This window comes from Octopus bimaculoides, chromosome 9, assembly GCF_046866305.1.
Source record: "Octopus bimaculoides isolate indiv1 chromosome 9, ASM4686630v1, whole genome shotgun sequence".
Classification (NCBI taxonomy): Eukaryota; Metazoa; Mollusca; class Cephalopoda; order Octopoda; family Octopodidae; genus Octopus; species Octopus bimaculoides.
This window is the reverse complement of record NC_142936.1, coordinates 77349567-77367691: the sequence shown is the minus strand read 5'-3', so window position 1 is coordinate 77367691 and position 18125 is coordinate 77349567. Positions and strand designations below refer to the sequence as shown.

The window sequence follows — 18125 nt, the reverse complement described above, 5'->3', positions numbered from 1 at the left end:
ATGATGCATACACATTATGTATGAATGTATGTATGTATGTATGCATGTATAGATAAATAGATAGATAGATAGATAGATAGATATAATAGTTATATATATATATATGTGTGTGTGTGTGTGTGTGTGTGTGTGTGTGTGTATGTATGTATATATATATATATATATATATATATATATATATATATATATATATATATATATATATACATATATATATATATACATACATATAAGAGGGCTGACCACTAAGTGGACATCCTTTTGCTAGAAGAAGACCACCTACGGTCTGACCACTAAGAAAAGATTGTTCTCAAGAAAATTCAGCAAACACCGGAACGTAAGCGAGCAAAACAAGTGAAAAGAAACAAAATATAAAGAATTAATCATAGACCGGTTTCGTTGGGAACCGCTTACGTAATTGTCTGCAACTCTTCAGTATGATCGTCCTTTGCAATATAAACTGCAGAACTATACACGAGACGTCCGCATGAGATTGAACATGTATATAGTTCTACCAATTACATTCGGGGTTATATTTCAAAAGTCTTCGTTTTGGTGCGCCAAATACCAGAAATAATTCTGCAGAAAATAATTCTCTGCAGTGAATTTTGCCGGTTAGAGAACATAGTTATTTAAATTTAAATAATAAGGGTGAAAAATTGAATATTAATTTGATTAATATCAATTTAAAACCAATGGCCTAGCAGACTGAAAAATCTGAAGATTCAGAAAAATTGTATTACATACATATAAGAGGGATGACCACTAAGTGGACATCCCCTTTGCTAGAATTCGTCATCCCTCTTATAGTGGTCATCCCTCTTATATGTATGTAATATAATTTTTCTGAATCTTCAGATTTTTCAGTTTGCTAAGCCACTGGTTTTAAATTGATATTAATCAAATTAATATTCAATCTTTCACCCTTATTATTGAAATTTATATATATATACATGTATACAAATGTGTATGCATATATGTACACGTATACATATGTATATACATAAATATACACATATATATACATATATGTACATATACACACATGACATATTTCAACTGCTAAAAGGCAAATGCACTGCAGTTACCGTAAAAAGGGTGAAAACACCCGGTTTGTTCAGTGTTGCCATCTATCAAGAATCCCAGACATCGAAGTTTCGAGTTTATTGACTCTTCTCAATGGTATGTACTTAAGAGAGGTAACTCTGGACAAACTTATAAAGCAATAGATTAATGTAAAATTCAGTCAACGTTGTTGACTGATTTGCGCTTCATAGGTTTATACAGAGTTGTCACTCTTAGGTAGACTCTATTAACGAGAGTCAATAAACTCGAAACATCGTAATCTGAGATTCCTGATAGATATACATATATATATATGTGTGTGTGTGTGTATATATATGTGTGTATATATATATATGTATATATATATATGTATATATATATATATATATATATATATATATATATATATATATATATATATATATATATATATATATATATATATATATATATATATATATATATATATATATATATATATATATATATATATATAAAAATTTAAGGAATGGAGAAAACGCATGTTATAATTGCATACTTTATTCCTACATATGTTTCAAAGGATTACAACCTATGTGATCCATGGGGATCTGTGATATTAAAATTGTAACCTTCTCATCAGGGAAAGCATGGGAATCATCTTAAACGTAAGACATTATGACCGAGTTTGAAAACAATAGATGGATAAGGTTATGACGTGATTCATTTGAAAAAAACCGTTAGAGAATTGGACGCTGCCGGATAGTAGGTTGGACAACACATACATATAAATGTGTGAAAACATACATGCATACATAAATACATATACACATATACACATACATACATACATATACACACATATAAACACATATGTATGTGTATATATACATATACATATATTATATATATATATATATATATATATATATATATATATATATATATATATATATATATATATATATATATATATATATATATATATAGGCGCAGGAGTGGCTGTGTGGTAAGTAGCTTGCTTACCAACCACATGGTTCCGGGTTCATTCCCACTGCGTGGCAGCTTGGGCAAATGTCTTCCACTATAGCCTCGGGCCGACCAAAGCCTTGTGAGTGGATTTGGTAGACGGAAACTGAAAGAAGCCCGTCGTATATATGTATATATATAATGTATGTGTGTGTATGTTTGTGTGTCTGTGTTTGTCCCCCCAACATCGCTTGACAACCGATGGTGGTGTGTTTACGTCCCCGTAACCTAGCGGTTCGGCAAAAGAGACCGATAGAATAAGTACTAGGCTTCCAAAGAATAAGTCCTGGGGTCGATTTGCTCGACTAAAGGCGGTGCTCCAGCATGGCCACAGTCAAATGACTGAAACAAGTAAAAGAGTAAAGAGTATATATATATATATATATATATATATATATATATATGACGTTGACCACTAACGTGGACATTCAATGTGCTAGAAATAGATCACATCTTGTGTCTAATAAGACCTAAATTGTTCTCAACATGAAATATAGCGTGATATATATATATATATATATATATATATATATATATATATATACATATATATATAATACAAAGAATATATATACATGTATACACACATATATGTACATACTTACATCTACATGTGTATATACATGCATATCAGGGTACAGGACGTTAGAACAATAAACTACAGACAACGGAACGAACACATAGGGAAACGGAAAGCCACTTGGAATATCCCTTCATCAGCTGTCTCTATTCTATCTAGACGTTTCGAAGACAAGACAGAACGTACTCTAGAATAGTCTCTTCCTGAGTAGTGGATCAACCCACTACACAGAGGATTCCAAGGTGGCAAACACAAACCAAGACAGGAAAAAATGGACAGTGAAAACAACATTCAAAAGCCGTACGGCCAAACGCAAATCTGAGGTAGAACGCTAGTAGTTCGTCTTGCCTTCACAGCGGCTGGAGTGAAAAGAAAGTTGACCACAGGTCACACGAGAGCAGAGAGGATGGTGGAGGGAGGAAGTGGAACAAGGAGGAAGGGACAGAAGCAGTGAAGTGGAGGCCAGGACAGAGGGGTAGATGGGAAGATAGAGGAAGACAGATAGATAAATAGATAGAGAGGATGGTGGAGGGAGGAAGTGGAACAAGGAGGAAGGGACAGAAGGGTATAGCAGTGAAGTAGAGGCCAGGACAGAGGTATAGACAGAAAGATGGAGGAAGACAGATAGATAAATAGATAGAAAGATAGATAGATAGATAGATAGATAGACAGATAGATCGATAGATAGATAGATAGATATATATATATATATATATATATATATATATATATATATATATATATATATATATATATATATATAGAGAGAGAGAGAGAGAGAGAGAGAGAGAGAGAGAGAGACAGACAGACAGACAGATAGAGAAAGATAGATGCATGAATGTATGTATGTATCTATCTACCTATCTAGCATGCATATGATATTAAGTTTTGAGCAAACCAATAGAAGTCATTAGCGACAAACGTAACACTACTTTTCCTTTCTCTTTTCAGATATAAATGAATGTAACAGTCACCATAAATGTGAGCAAATCTGTATAAACACACCAGGAAGCTATAAATGCCAATGTGAGAAAGGCTACACTCTAAAGGCTGACAACAGCTCATGTGAAGGTATTTCAATGACTTTTCCTTTAAGTATTTCCCAGTGGTTACTAAATGCCCCCTGAATCAAAAACTAGATGGCAATATTTTCTGAACCTTGTACAGAATGCTCGAGTAGGATGTTAACTTCAGTTGCAATGAAGCACAGATCGATATGTTAAATAAATCTCTTCGAATATACGTGGTTTGTTCACTGAGAGCTGCTACATAGGTGGGGAGAAAGAGCGAGAGGGTGTGTGTGTGTGTGTGTGTGTGTGTGTGTGTGTGTGTGTGTGTGTGTGTGTGTGTGTGTGTGCTGCTTGGGGCGGGAGGAGAATCGCTTATAAATTTGTTTTTTTTTTTTGTTCTACATATGCTGCGAAATCACTATCAAAGAGTGATAAGAGTATATATATATCTTTTCCATATATTCTTTTATTCTTTATTCTTTTATTCTGGTTTTATTCTTTATTCTTTTATTATTAAATTATATTCTACATTTTAGATTGGATACTGTCGCCTTAGATACACTAAACTCTAAATTAAGGTACATGATTGTAACACGTAGAATATTTCATGTTCACACAATCATCTTCGATATAAGTAACAGCAGAACAACAACAATAACCTGTTATAGATTGATTGCAAACTGAAAACCTTCCAAAGTTGCAAACCCGAATATTATATATGGAAAGATGGGATAGCCGAGACGCCATTATACACTTCTTGGCCTCACCAATTTAGATGCAGTGCGATCAAAATCATAACATTTGCCACTAGTTAGACTGTGAAAACTACCAATAAGAAACAAATAGCTAGTGCAACTATCTTAGAGGAAGTGTTGTTTTTTTGTGGGGGGGGGGGGGGTTCTGTTAAGATTTATTTCCTCCGTGTTTTGTCATTCAGAAATCCTCTATCAGCTGGAACGACTTACAAATATATATGCAGTGACTAAGTATGTCAGCAAGCAATGGCTAAAAATATAATACGTTAAGCATTCATAAAGTTCTTAATTTATAGGTTAGGAAATTGTACCAAATTACAGCTGCTATTTGTAACCATGTCATAACTGAAGTTAATTAATCCTTTCACAAACTATGCGGATTCATATAGCTTTACTTTCAAGCTCCGATTTTCTATTGGAAAATGAATATAATGTTAGTCACTGGTTATTATTATTGTTGTGTTTTAAACACTGCATATTTTTGCTTTGCGGATTGTTTTTCCATGCACCATTCATTAGATATGTTAATACTATCTTACTTATTTGTCATTTTATCGGTCTTTCTCTGTTCCTCTCTCTCTCTATCTCTCTCTCTCCCCATATATATATATATATATGTATATATATATATATATATATATATATATATATATATAAATAACTCTAGCCGTCTGTCTATCTACCTGTTTATCTATCTCTGTCTCATCTCACAACATATTTATTCCTAGTGAAGCACTTTAAATGCTCCGTGAATCAAATATATTATTACTAATCCAAAGGTGCAGGCGTGGCTGTGTTGTAAAAAGCTTACTTCCCAACCACAAGGTTCCGGGTTCAGTCCCACTGCGTGGCACCTTAGGCAGGTGTCTTCTACTATAGCCTCGGACCGACCAAAGCCTTGTGAATGGATTTGGTGGACTGAAACTGAAAGCCAGTCCTTGTATATATATATATATATATATATATATATATATATACTATTCTATAATTAGTAGTTGAAAAGATTTTAGCGTCTATTTCTAATTCAGTATGTGGCGAGACACTTAGCTGCCCCCTTATTATAATTATGAAATATTTTGTATAATTTACCTAAAAGGGTTTTTTAACGTACTGACTACTTGGTAAAATTATTAATAATATTACCCTTTATTATTATTATTATTATTATTATTATTATTATTATTATTATTATTATATAAGGTGGCCCAAAAGTAGGTTTGCAGTTATCACGTAGGCACTTTAAGTTTCTTTTAAAACATTCTGTTACATTTAAATTTCTATCTTACAAACTGAAAAGGGAGCTTGACACAATTCACTAAATTAGCATAGAATAATGGTTTCATTTTTTTTTTTTATAATTAAGATCTAAACTGTTAATGTATGAATGCGAAAGAGATAGTTGAATAACTGTAAACCTACTTTTGGGTCACCCTGTATATACATGTATGTGTGTCTGTGTTTGTCCTCCCCTACCCATCACCACTTGACAACCGGTGTTGGTGTGTTTACGTATCCGTAGACTAGAGGTTCGACAAAAGTAACCGACAGAATAATCGGCTTAAGAAATAAGTCCTGGGGTCGATTTGTTCGACTAAAAAAGAACTTTCAAAGCAGAGCTCCAGTATGGTCGCAATCAAATGACTGAAAGACGTAAAAGAATAAAAGAATAAGAGAATAAAAGAATAATCTACCTATTTATTTATTCATCTACTTATGTAAACATCTACTTAAGATCTACAAATTTATGAGCTTAACCGTGTTTCTATTTCTACCTGTATTACCATGTGTTCAGGTCTAGTTAACCTTCTCAACGCTCTATTCATTCAACTAGTCTCTTTTAGTCTCTTTTATCATTTGTTTGAATTACTGAAATATTTAATCCATTTTCTTAAGCCTGCACATCTACAGTATTCTACACTGAATATCGATTCTTACTTTCTTCACAAGAACGGTGCACGCTATCATTTACTGATAAAAATCTTAACAAAACTATTTTTATATCCAAAGTTACCTCCCTTATTTGTCGACTAATTTAAAAATTGCACGTGTGTTTTGCTCAATAACACGACGCACCACCCGGTCCAGGAATTGAACTCACGGTCTCTCGATCGTAAGCACAACATCCTAACCAGTATGTCATGCGCCGTCATACAATCACTTACAGACATGAATACGCACAAAATATTTGCAGCTGCGTAACCTTAGTTCAATGACCGAAACTAGCTTCTAAACGCTGAGAATATGAAATACAAAGCAAAAAAAAAAAAAAAAGAAAGAAAATAATAATAACGGTCAAATAAAAGCATAGATTAGTGAATAAAGAACATAAAAAATGACTGGAAGAATCTACGACCGATTTTTAGCTAACCGTCATTTGTAAGCGAGTAAGGCGTGATAAAATTGTACCACGCTTTCGTTAACACTTTTAGCTGCCATTGTAATCGGGAGTAGATAAACACACACTCTCGGCTGTCGCATACTTGATCCACCAGCCACGCACCTTCAAAGAGCGATATGAAAGTATAAACGATTGAGAACAAGAGAAGGCCAGGGAGGGGGGGGGGGAAACAAAAAAAAAAAACGAAGGCAGAAAGAAAATACTGAAGGATTACATTTTAGAGAATTTTTTTTTTTTTCAAGATAGAAACGAAAATAAATGTCAGTAAATAATAATAATAATAATAATAATAATAATAATAATAATAATAATAATAATAATAATAATAATAATAATAATAATAATGATGATGATGATGATGATGATGATGATGATGATGATGATGATGATGATGATGATGATGATGATGATGATGATGATGATGATGATGATGATGATGATGATGATGATGATGATGATGATGATGAAGAAGAAGAAGAAGAAGAAGAAGAAGAAGAAGAAGAAGAAGAAGAAGAAGAAGAAGAAGAAGAAGAAGAAGAAGAAGAAGAAGAAGAAGAAGAAGAAGAAGAAGAAGAAGAAGAAGAAGAAGAAGAAGAAGAAGAAGAAGAGTCTTTCCACGAACATTAAAATATCAGTAACCTGATTTGCATTGCCTTGTTTTGGGATTGTTATTTTTTATGGTGGGTGGGGTTTGTTCGTTTTTACCATTGTAATCTTCAAATGTTACATTTAATTTTCAGACATTGATGAATGCCAAAAAAGCAATGGTAACTGCCAACACTCCTGCACAAATGTAAACGGAAGCTACACTTGTAATTGCGATGACGGTTATGTTCTTTATAAGGAAAACAATACAATGAGTTATGCCATACCGGCTGCTGAAGATGGCACACAATTTGGTGATGTTTTTTACTTGAACCATTCTTGTGTCCGTAAGTCATTTCAATGCTTCCTTATTTTCTGTAAATGAACCAATTTTTTTTTTAAATCAATTTTCTTTTAGTGGTCGTCGTAGTGCTGGGGAAGATGGTTTTGTTGGAGTTGTTACAGCGGGAAAATTAAATTACTTCATTACATTTTGCATTATTTTTTCTCTGTTAAACCATGTGTGGGAATAGTGAAACATATTTCGTTTTGCTTTAGGAGTCCGTCTGTCAATATTACACTTAAATGGGATCTTTTCCCTTTGAACGGCACATCGAGAAATTAATTTTTTGTAACTAAACACTTTCAAACTTCGGACACTGGTAGAATGTGTCATATAAAACATCTTTTACTCTTAGTGCTGTTGAGAAAAGTTTATATTTTCAAAGTTATTTCGTGTTAAAATTGTCGTATTTCGGTAATTTCAACCAATCAATGATGTGTATTCAGCTGAATAAAATTACTGCCGTTGGTTATCAACAACAACTATCGGCGGTGTATATTTCGTTTAGTGTATATGTCGTTTAGTTACAAAAAATTAATTTCTCGATGTGACATTCAAAGGGTAAAGATCCCTTAAATGATTACATTTAACTTCTTTATTCAAAACCAGGGATCACTAGACGAAAAAAAGTACCAGTCATACACTAGATATCAACCCATCACATCACCTCCCTTGATTTGTGGCTATGTAAGACATCATGGTTACCATCATTAATATAAATAACAGTGTTAGGGCGGCGAGCTGGCAGAATCGTTAGCATGCCGAGGGAAATGCTTAGCGCCATTTCGACCCTCTCTACGTTCTGGGTTCAAATTCCACCGAGGTCAACTTTTCCTTTTATCCTTTCGGGTCGATAAATTAAGTACCAGTTACCTACTGGATCGATCTAATTGACTTACCCACTCCCTTGAAATTGGTGGCCTTGAGCCAAAATCAGAAACTAATGTAAATAGCAGTGTCATTGTGATAGATTATCAGTTTTGCTATAAAATCTTGCAAAATACTTTGCGGTACATAGTTACAACGCTTCACGTACAGTGTTCAAATCCCGCCATGGTCGTCTCCTTTTTTTTTTATTCTCGCGGGTTTTGATAAAATAATATACCAGTCAAACTGAAGTTGATTTAGTCGACAGTTCTTCTACCGTAAAATGTGTGACTTCATGCTTATGTTACAAAGGAATATTAATGTCAGTGGAGATGTAATAGACGGTAGATATGGGGGAGTGCTTAATTAGAGATCTCGTGGTATTTAATTATATCTCTTTTAATCTTATGAGCTCAAAATATTCTAGATCCCAAGCTGCTTTCCTCCCTCTAAGGTCAATGGTCAATAAAATATGTAGCTGATAAATACTGCGGTAGATTTAATCAACTACCACACCTACCTTTAAAATGTGTTGCTCTGTGCCAAGGTGGAGCATCAATAATAGCCGCCGTCAAGATGGTTACTATAATAGATTGATAAGGTATTCAAGGAGATAGAAGAATATTGTAATTTGCTTGAAGCATTGCAATGTGTGAATGATATAACTGTTCGTAAAAAACCTTTGAGCAATGCAGGTGAGAAGATACGCAAAGTATGTAAGATGATGTCAATCGAGGAAAACAAAAAGAAAATGCATTGCATTATCTTACACAGGTTGTTTAATGATCTTATAATGTTTCGGGAAAGGCTCCCCATTTCAAATAGAAAAAAGAAAATAATAAAAGAGTTCTGAAAAATGTATTGCAACACCGGCAGGCAATTATTGTGAGTTGTGAGGTAATACAAGGTAATCGAATATCTTTTGCCATTGTTTTCATTTATTGACTTCTAACCTGCATTGCTCAAAAATATTTATTTCAAACCTTCATATCATATTCAAGAAGAACATTAACCACGTCAATTTCTCCGGCCTTCAGATGACACGGAGACAATATTTTGTTTGAGAAAAAGCCAGACAAATAATAAAATAGCTGATAGTAAGTGCATCGTACGTACTTTGCTTTGTCAGCTCAGAATTCGAACCAAGGTAGATTCAGTATAGACATTTATGTCACTGAACTAATTATCTGTGAAACACTGAAGTAGATACAGTTAATTCTACTCCTTTTCTTCAACACATTTCGTTGCATGTAATTAAATATATTCATTCGTAGCAATCAATTAATTAATATAAATTATGTCCAAACATAATGAAAGGAATTTTGTAATCTGCTTCATTAACTACTCCATTTTATCTATTTCATGTAATACAACAACCAGGGGTCATGTGTTCGAATCTTCTTCCACTTGTAAATGGTTTCATACAACCTCAAAGGAAGATCAGCCGTTATGGAGACATCTTTCATTATTCGTGTAAGATAGGTTATCAGCTTGTTGGAGAAAAGACTTCTGTGTGCCAGTATAATGGTAGTTGGTCACAGACTCAACCAAGATGTGAAGGTATGTAGTGTAACATTTCCAAACTCTTGTTTCATTGTTTTACTTTATTTTTTTTTTTTCATTTAAGTAACAATTTGGTTGAAATTTTATCATTAAGATGTAAAAATGTCAAAAATGGAGTTAGTAAGGGAATTGAAAGAACCCCCAGTTTGTTACAAGGTTATCACTTCCATTCATATTAGGTTTTGAATTATGATGAAATGAAAACATAATTTTCTAAAGTATTTGATTGAGAAGTTTAATGCCTTCTCCTCTTAAGAAATAAAAGCGATGGAGCCTGTCGTCAATCAAGCAATCTGCGGCATGTAGAGTTATAGCCAAAAATGCATACTCACACATACATGTGTTTTTGCGCGCGTTTGTATGTATGTCTGTGTCTGTATGTGTGTGAGTGAAAGTGTGTGTCTGTATGTGTGTCTGTATGTGTGTCTGTATGTGTGTCTGTATGTGTGTGTGTGTATGTGTGTGTCTGTGTGTGGATTTGTGGGGGAGGGATACATGAATTGTATACGTGTGCAGGGATATAGGATTGCATGTATGTGGATACAAGTATGCATGTGTACATATAAACTACTACTGCTACTACTACTACAACTGCATACGCATATGAATATGCATATGTATGCGTATGTAGTAGTAGTAGTAGTAGTAGTAGTAGTAGTAGTAGTAGCAGCAGCAGCAGCAGCAGCAGTAGTAGTAGTAGTAGTAGTAGTAGTAGTAGTAGTAAGAGCAAGATTTGATCTCAGAGTTGAAAGTCAATAATCTAGCACTGATACCAAAATTTTGTGATTTTTCACTTCATCTTTAATTATTGCGATATATCTTTGATTACATTACAGAAATGAAATGCCAACTTGACCTGCTACATACTTTTGTGAACAAACCGACTCTATTGACGAATGAGAGCATTCCCTACCTCGGTTATCTGAACTTCTCTTGTACAATTCTTGGTAAAGGCACTGAATATCGACAACGCCAATGCTTATATGATCCAGCTACAAAAACAACGAAGTTACTTGGAGATTCATATGAATGTGGATGTTAGTATTAAATGTATTATCTTATCGCTTTTCATCATCCTAATTCATAAAATATTTTGAAATCATCATTAATATATGCAAAAAGAGTTGTTCTATTACATGCAAAGAAATGTGACATTGTCAAATCCCTTAAATTCAAATATAATTATAATACAATCATTCAGAACAGAAATATTTCATCTAAACTCTTCGAAATTAACTACCCAACTCTACTTAAGAATATTAACTAAACGAGGTCATTTCTCTAAACGTGAGTTGTTGCATTTAGCTATCACAGATCAAAATCAAATAGACATTCAACCAAGCCGTAAAATGACTCTATAAGTAAATGTAGAATATATTGGAGAATATTGTATAATCAAAGTAACTGCTCTTAATTTGCAATGCTATAAAGAAAAATCTCTCATCGATAAACCTCAACATGTTCATATAATGTGGTAAGATATGATAGAAAGAAGGTTTGGAACACTAACATCACTTCGCTGTCTGCAGTACACATTCAAGCTGAGATACTCAATCGTAAGAGTCATCATTTGGGATCACAGCAGATTAACTAAGACCATTCGGTTCAAAAATCAAATATAATTATAATACAATAATTCAGAACAGAAATATTTCGTCTAAATTCTTTGAAATTCACAACCCAACACTACATAAGAATATTAATTAAACGAGGTCATCTCTCTAAAGGTGAGTTGTTGCATTTGGTTATCACAGATCGATATCAAATAGACGCTTTTTATAAGTCGGTGAGCTGCCAGAACGTTACGGTGCCTGGCAAAGCGTTAAGCTGTTTTCGTACGCCATAATATTCTGAGTTCAAATTCTGCCGGGGTTGACTTTGCCTTTCATCCTTTCTAGGTCGATAAAATAAGTATCAGTTGAACACTGGTGTCGATGTAATCGACTTAGTCTCTCACCCGAACTTGCTGGCCTTGTGCTAAAATTTGAAACCAACGTCAGATAGACGTTTGAACAAAGCATTCTGTCCATGAGTATTATGTATTTTTAGAAGAGCCTGTAGGCCTATACTATCGAATGTCCCTTTTCCTTGTATAATAGAGTAAGGTGTTATTATAAGGGAATATAGCTTCTATTTCTTGTGAGCCGAACGATGACATAGATGCTTTCTTAGTCTCTCACTATTCACTGAACACGTAGTTGTTCACTTAATATGATTAATATGACCAATTGTCCCCATGTAATTCTCTTTTATAAATAGACACCTACCATTTCCTTGTGTCTCTTGAACGAATGAGGCCACCTAACTACATCCTTTACTTCACCGGTAATTCATCTACATGTTGTTCATCATTGAACATGTGAATCTTTACTGAATGTATCCAGCTGTTTTACATGCAACACTTTATTGATCTTGGTTACATTTCTACATGTAGCATTTATTTCAGTATGACTATCTGTTTACATTTGGCTTTTTTTATTAAATGTGACCATCTGCTGACATTTGGCATAATTTCAATGTGATCATGTTTATAGTAGAGGCGCGTGGCTTAGTGGTTGCGGTGTTGAACTCATAATCGTAAGATTCTGGTTTCGATCCCTGGTCCGGGCGACACGCTGTGTTCTTGGGCAAAACACTTCATTTCACGTTGCTCCAGTCCACTCAGCTGGCAAAAATGAGTAATCCTGTGACGGACTGGCATCCCGTCCAGGTGGGGAATATATACGCCATGGAAACCCGGGAAACCGGCTCTATGAGTCTATATGACTCGGGAGGGAACTTTACTTTTACATCTCTTTATATGTGGTATTTACTTCAAAGTCACCTGTCTACATGCAACTCTTTATTCAATACGTAAGCATCGTAATTCACTGAATGTTGTGATTTTGTCTGTGGTACGTAGTTGTTTATACTTTAGGATCCGTTTGTCTAAATGTACCTACATACCAAATATTACCACACTTTTAATGTAGCTATTTACTAAATACAATCACTTTTGTACTTTGAACAAAACCACTTTCAACATTGGACAATTCAATAATTATATGTTTATCTGTGCCTGACTTGTTTCTTCCATAGTTATCGACTGCGGTCCACCAATGCCTATTGGTGGTTCCAACATCACTACCCTCAAGGATACCACTTATGGGTCCGAGTTTGAAATGGCGTGTAGCGATATGTACACTCTAAAAGGAAACAGCAGCCAAGGTAACAACATCGTGCGTTGTGAATCAGATGGCAAGTGGGATTATGGTGACCTACGATGTCTAGGTAAGAAATGTCATTTACTATCAGCACTTCACAGACTGATAAGTTGTTTGTGCTTCTAAAATGATCGCATATCACACATCATCTTATTTGCATATTCTATATTCTCTTCCACGTCTATAAACACTAGTCTACAACGTACGGGATATTGTGCCCCTAATATTAGCCAATCTGGTTTGACATTGGTTTTCCCCTAGTAACATCAACCGCATCATTTGATCCTTTCATCATCATTAAAACACTGGCGAGCCAATCCACATTCTCCATTAGTCTCTATCAATTATGACGTCATCCAGAATCAACAGCTCATTAAATCGTCGTTAATATAGCGCTAATCATCATTAATATAGTGTTAATCTGCTATCATCGGACGTTTCTATCGATTATGATATCAAACAGTATCTTTAAATCATTATAACATTGGCCAATCCACTTCTACTATTGGTTTCAACCGGTGGTGACATCAGCAACATCAGTGAATCATCATTAAAACATTAACCAATCAGCTTTCGTAATTTCTATCGATGGTGGAGCAGTCAGCGTCATTAAATCTAATATTGTAACTGGTCAGATTATTATTAAGTTGAGAAATGTTTGCCTATCGCACAGCTCATCACACAAAGTTTCATGTTTCTGATTCAAAACATTAACCAATGAATGTTTTTATGCTGTCTCCTGGTGTATGTGAAATCCAAATTAATCCATTTCTATGTTAAATGCTACATCAGTGTACACGGAACTCTATGCGTGCAGCTATGTAAAATAAAATGTATAAATATTTCCTAAACTCCAACATGTATTTGAAAGGCATTGCTAAAACTAGCTCTATGCTTGGAAGCACATGGGAGGTAGCTCTACTCCTAGACATAACACCCGTTTAGTGTGAATTTAGTGTGAATTATAACTGCGTGGTTAAAACAACGAGGATTCGAATTGGTTGATCGAAATTGTGTGGGAGTCCATCGAAGTGACTATCACTTTTCTTAGACGTTAGTCATACTTCGTCGCTAGGTTCCATGCCATCGTTTGGTTCAATGCTGCATTTAACAGCATTTACTTTGTTGCAAGTATTTGCTCAGGCGTCTGGTATGAAGATAACTGCGCTCTTCTTGTTTTATAGACCCTGAGAAATATTATGGGCCTTTCATATCCATTTCTGTTGAATCCAATGAAAGCAATTTTAGGCACAGGTGTGGCTTTGTGGTAAGAAGCTTGCTTCTCAACCACATGGTTGGGGGTTCGGGATTCAGTCTCACTGCATGACACCTTGTGCAGGTGTCTTCTATCACCTCGGTTCGACCAAAGCCTTGTGGGTGAATTTGGTAGGCGGAAACTGAAAGAAGCCCGTCGTATATACGAGTGTGTGAGTGTGTATGTATATGTGTGTGTGTGTCTTTATGCCTGTGTTTGTCCCCTCTATCCCCACTTAACAACCGGTGCGAGTATGTTTACGTCCCCGTAGCTTCACGGTTCGATAAAAGAAACCGGTAGAATAAGTACTAGGTTTAAAAAAATGTAAGTACTGGGGGCGATACATTTGACTAAAAATTCTTCAAGGCGGTGCCCCAACAGGGTCGCAGCCTAATGACCGAAACAAGTAAAACATGAATAAAAAGTAACAGATCCATGAGATCTGTTGGATTAATATTTTACTTATATACCACATTAAAAACCTAGCAGTGATTTGAACGCAGCACCGTTAAGCTAGTGGACTAATATCCTATTCACTTAATTAATTTACTGTTATGTGTCATTTACACGCAGACGTACACGTGTGTGTGTCTATTTCAGTATGTATGTATATGTATGCATTATATATACACATGCGCACACATACCTATACACATATACATGAATACATTTATATATGTTTGTATATATATATATATATATATATATATATATATATATATATAGTTTTAGGGAAAAGAACCAAGGTTCATGAACTCATCGATGAAAATTCACTGTCACATATAGAAAAATTAATAATTAAAAGCACAATAAATACAAAATATCATATTATCTTGATCTTATGATATTTACTTTGTATTATATTATACTCATTTATTGTGCTTTTAATTATTAATTTTTCTATATGTGATAGTGGATTTTCATCGATGAGTTCATAAACCTTGGTTCTTTTCCTTAAAACTATATATTTATATATATTTTACTCTGTGGAACTTAATTTAATTTTAATTTTTAACAAATTGATTTTAATTGAGTTTTTACCTGTAGTTTTGGATTTTATCCCTAATATTCTTATTGTGTGTGTGTGTGTGTGTGTGTGTGTGTGTGTGTGTGTGTGTGTGTGTGTGTGTGTGTGTGTGTGTGTGTGTGTGTGTGTGTGTGTGTGTGTAAATACATGTATTTTAAGATTTCACTTAGTCGAGGCGATATTAATAACCTGGTGTTAAAACGCGATGTACATATACTTCAGAATGAAGCATCAGTCGAGTACAGAGAGGTAATATGAGATTAAAGAAATGACAAGGGAACATGAATTGCGCAATCAACTGCGTTAGCTTACAGCTGTTTCTGCTATAAAATGCAGTGCATTCAGAGGTGAATGCTTGCGCATCACCTTATAGCTTCAGAGCTTCTAAAAGTAACACTCACACATACATACATACATACATACAGACAGACAGACAGGTATACGGACGGACGACAGACGTATGGACTGATTGATTGTATACTTTATACACAAGATGGTGATTCTAACTCTAAAATTAATACATGAGATTCAATCCGTTTCATGTTAATAATATCTTTGTTTTTCTATAAAATTTTCATGGATTATTTTCCTCGCTAAACTAAAAAGACCCTTATATTATTTCAGGAGTGATGTGTGAGGATCCCTTTTTCCCAGTAAATGGAGATGTCACGGTGAACACCTATGCCCTAGGAGGTAATGCATCATACAAATGCAATGAAGATGGCTATCAGCCATTTCCAAACTCCATTCGAACTTGTGTGGCAAATAACAGCAAAAACGGACTGATATGGTCAGGAGAAATCCCAAAATGTCTTGGTAAGTATATACATACAAGACTGACACGCTTTCATCTTATTTCTGCATTGTTTTGTAGTCTCAGTTATTTAAAACTTTGAACACTTATTCGTCTTCAATGCGTAGCTGTGCTAATTCTAGTATATATATATATATATATATATATATATATATATATATATATATATATATATACTAGCTGACGGACCCGGTAATTCCTGAGAAAGAGGAGGTTTGTCCCTTGGTTCCGTTCTCATAACACCTACACTGCTAGAAATAAGAGCTAAAGGGCTGTATTGTTGCTGTCAACGCATATATAATTGTATACATACATGCCGACAGCGACCGTAGATGGCCGAAAATTGACGACTATGATATCCCTTTACCGTACGGTTTCAGATTTAGGCTGAAGCATCGTCAGAAGTCGGTACAGTTCACCAGTTACCAGACAGCCTTGCAATGAGCATACATGATTACTCTATAGAAATTTATGGATGATTTAGCAAAGCGCTAATGTATGTACCAGTAATTAAATAAGGCAGATAGTTAGCAGAATTTCACAAAAAAGGAAAACAATAAATGTCATTGGATATAACTGAGGGTGTTAGAACACCTACACTGTTAAAAATAAGGGCTAAAGGGTTCTGCTGCTGCTGTCAACGCACATATAATTGTATACATACATGGTAGCAAGTAGTGGGACTGAACCCTGGACTGAAGCCAGTCAGAGAGAAAAATAAAAGCATATATCTGATGTTTTTATCGTTGTCGTCGTTATCGTTGTTATTGTTTTGTTGTCCCAGGTCAGCCGTGATCCTAGCATTTGTTCCATTAGATAATAGGAAGGATTTGGATGAAGATTTAACTGCTATTTCTGGAAGGTCGAACAACGGCGTCGAGATTCCTTCTCTGACTGGTATAAGTGTATTACATATGTTTCTGTGTTTGTAAATGCATTTATTGAGAATATATTATATAATCAGATATTTTATATTATTTTTAGATGTTAAAAAGCCAATTTTGGTTGCTGGTACGTGTACTGACTCAGTAACTGTCAAACTGTACAGTTTGTTCAATCTGACACAGCCCGAATTCACAGATAACTCTGGCAAAGTTCGCATCACAGTTCAGCCAGACTACATCAGCCAAAATTTTGTCATCAACAATAACTTCACAGTAGAATACACAGCAACTGATGATGCTGGAAACAATGAGACATGCTCAACTTCTGTTATCGTCGAAGGTAGGAACAAGCCATTTCTTATTACATTTGTAGATTGTGAGAATCGTTAGAGCGTCACCAAAGAATGATTTGTGGATATCCGTTATTTCTTCAAATCCCGCCGAAATCACCTTTGTCTTTAAACTTTCGGGGGTCGATAAAATAAAGCACCTGCCAAGTACTTGAGTCTATGTAATCTACTAACACTTTCCTTCAAAACTGCAGGCCTTGTACCTAAATCAAAAATTATATATGTGTGTGTGTGTGTGTGTGTGTGTGTGTGTGTGTGTGTGTGTGTGTGTGTGTGTGTGTGTGTGTGTGTGTGTGTGTGTGTGTGTGTGTCCTAGCGTTTAATATTTGCGGTGGGGTACGCTTTTCTGTTCCTTTTTTATGCTTTTGTCTTTGTTGTTTTTATGTGGTGGATTTGGTTCGGAGAGGCATTAGAGTGC

The 18125-nt window shown here is 34.7% G+C and overlaps 1 protein-coding gene across 1 annotated transcript in view; it reads left to right on the top strand.

The window, feature by feature from the left end:
* Positions 1-18125, top strand: part of LOC106868257 (uncharacterized) — a 228182-nt gene that overhangs the window by 107238 nt on the left and 102819 nt on the right. Inside the window, exons 17-23 of the mRNA XM_089358208.1 lie at positions 3605-3724; positions 7557-7748; positions 9992-10171; positions 11011-11211; positions 13253-13444; positions 16284-16475; positions 17458-17697. Of these exons, the coding sequence (XP_089214334.1) occupies positions 3605-3724; positions 7557-7748; positions 9992-10171; positions 11011-11211; positions 13253-13444; positions 16284-16475; positions 17458-17697 (1317 nt within the window). The remainder of the gene's footprint in view (positions 1-3604; positions 3725-7556; positions 7749-9991; positions 10172-11010; positions 11212-13252; positions 13445-16283; positions 16476-17457; positions 17698-18125) is intronic.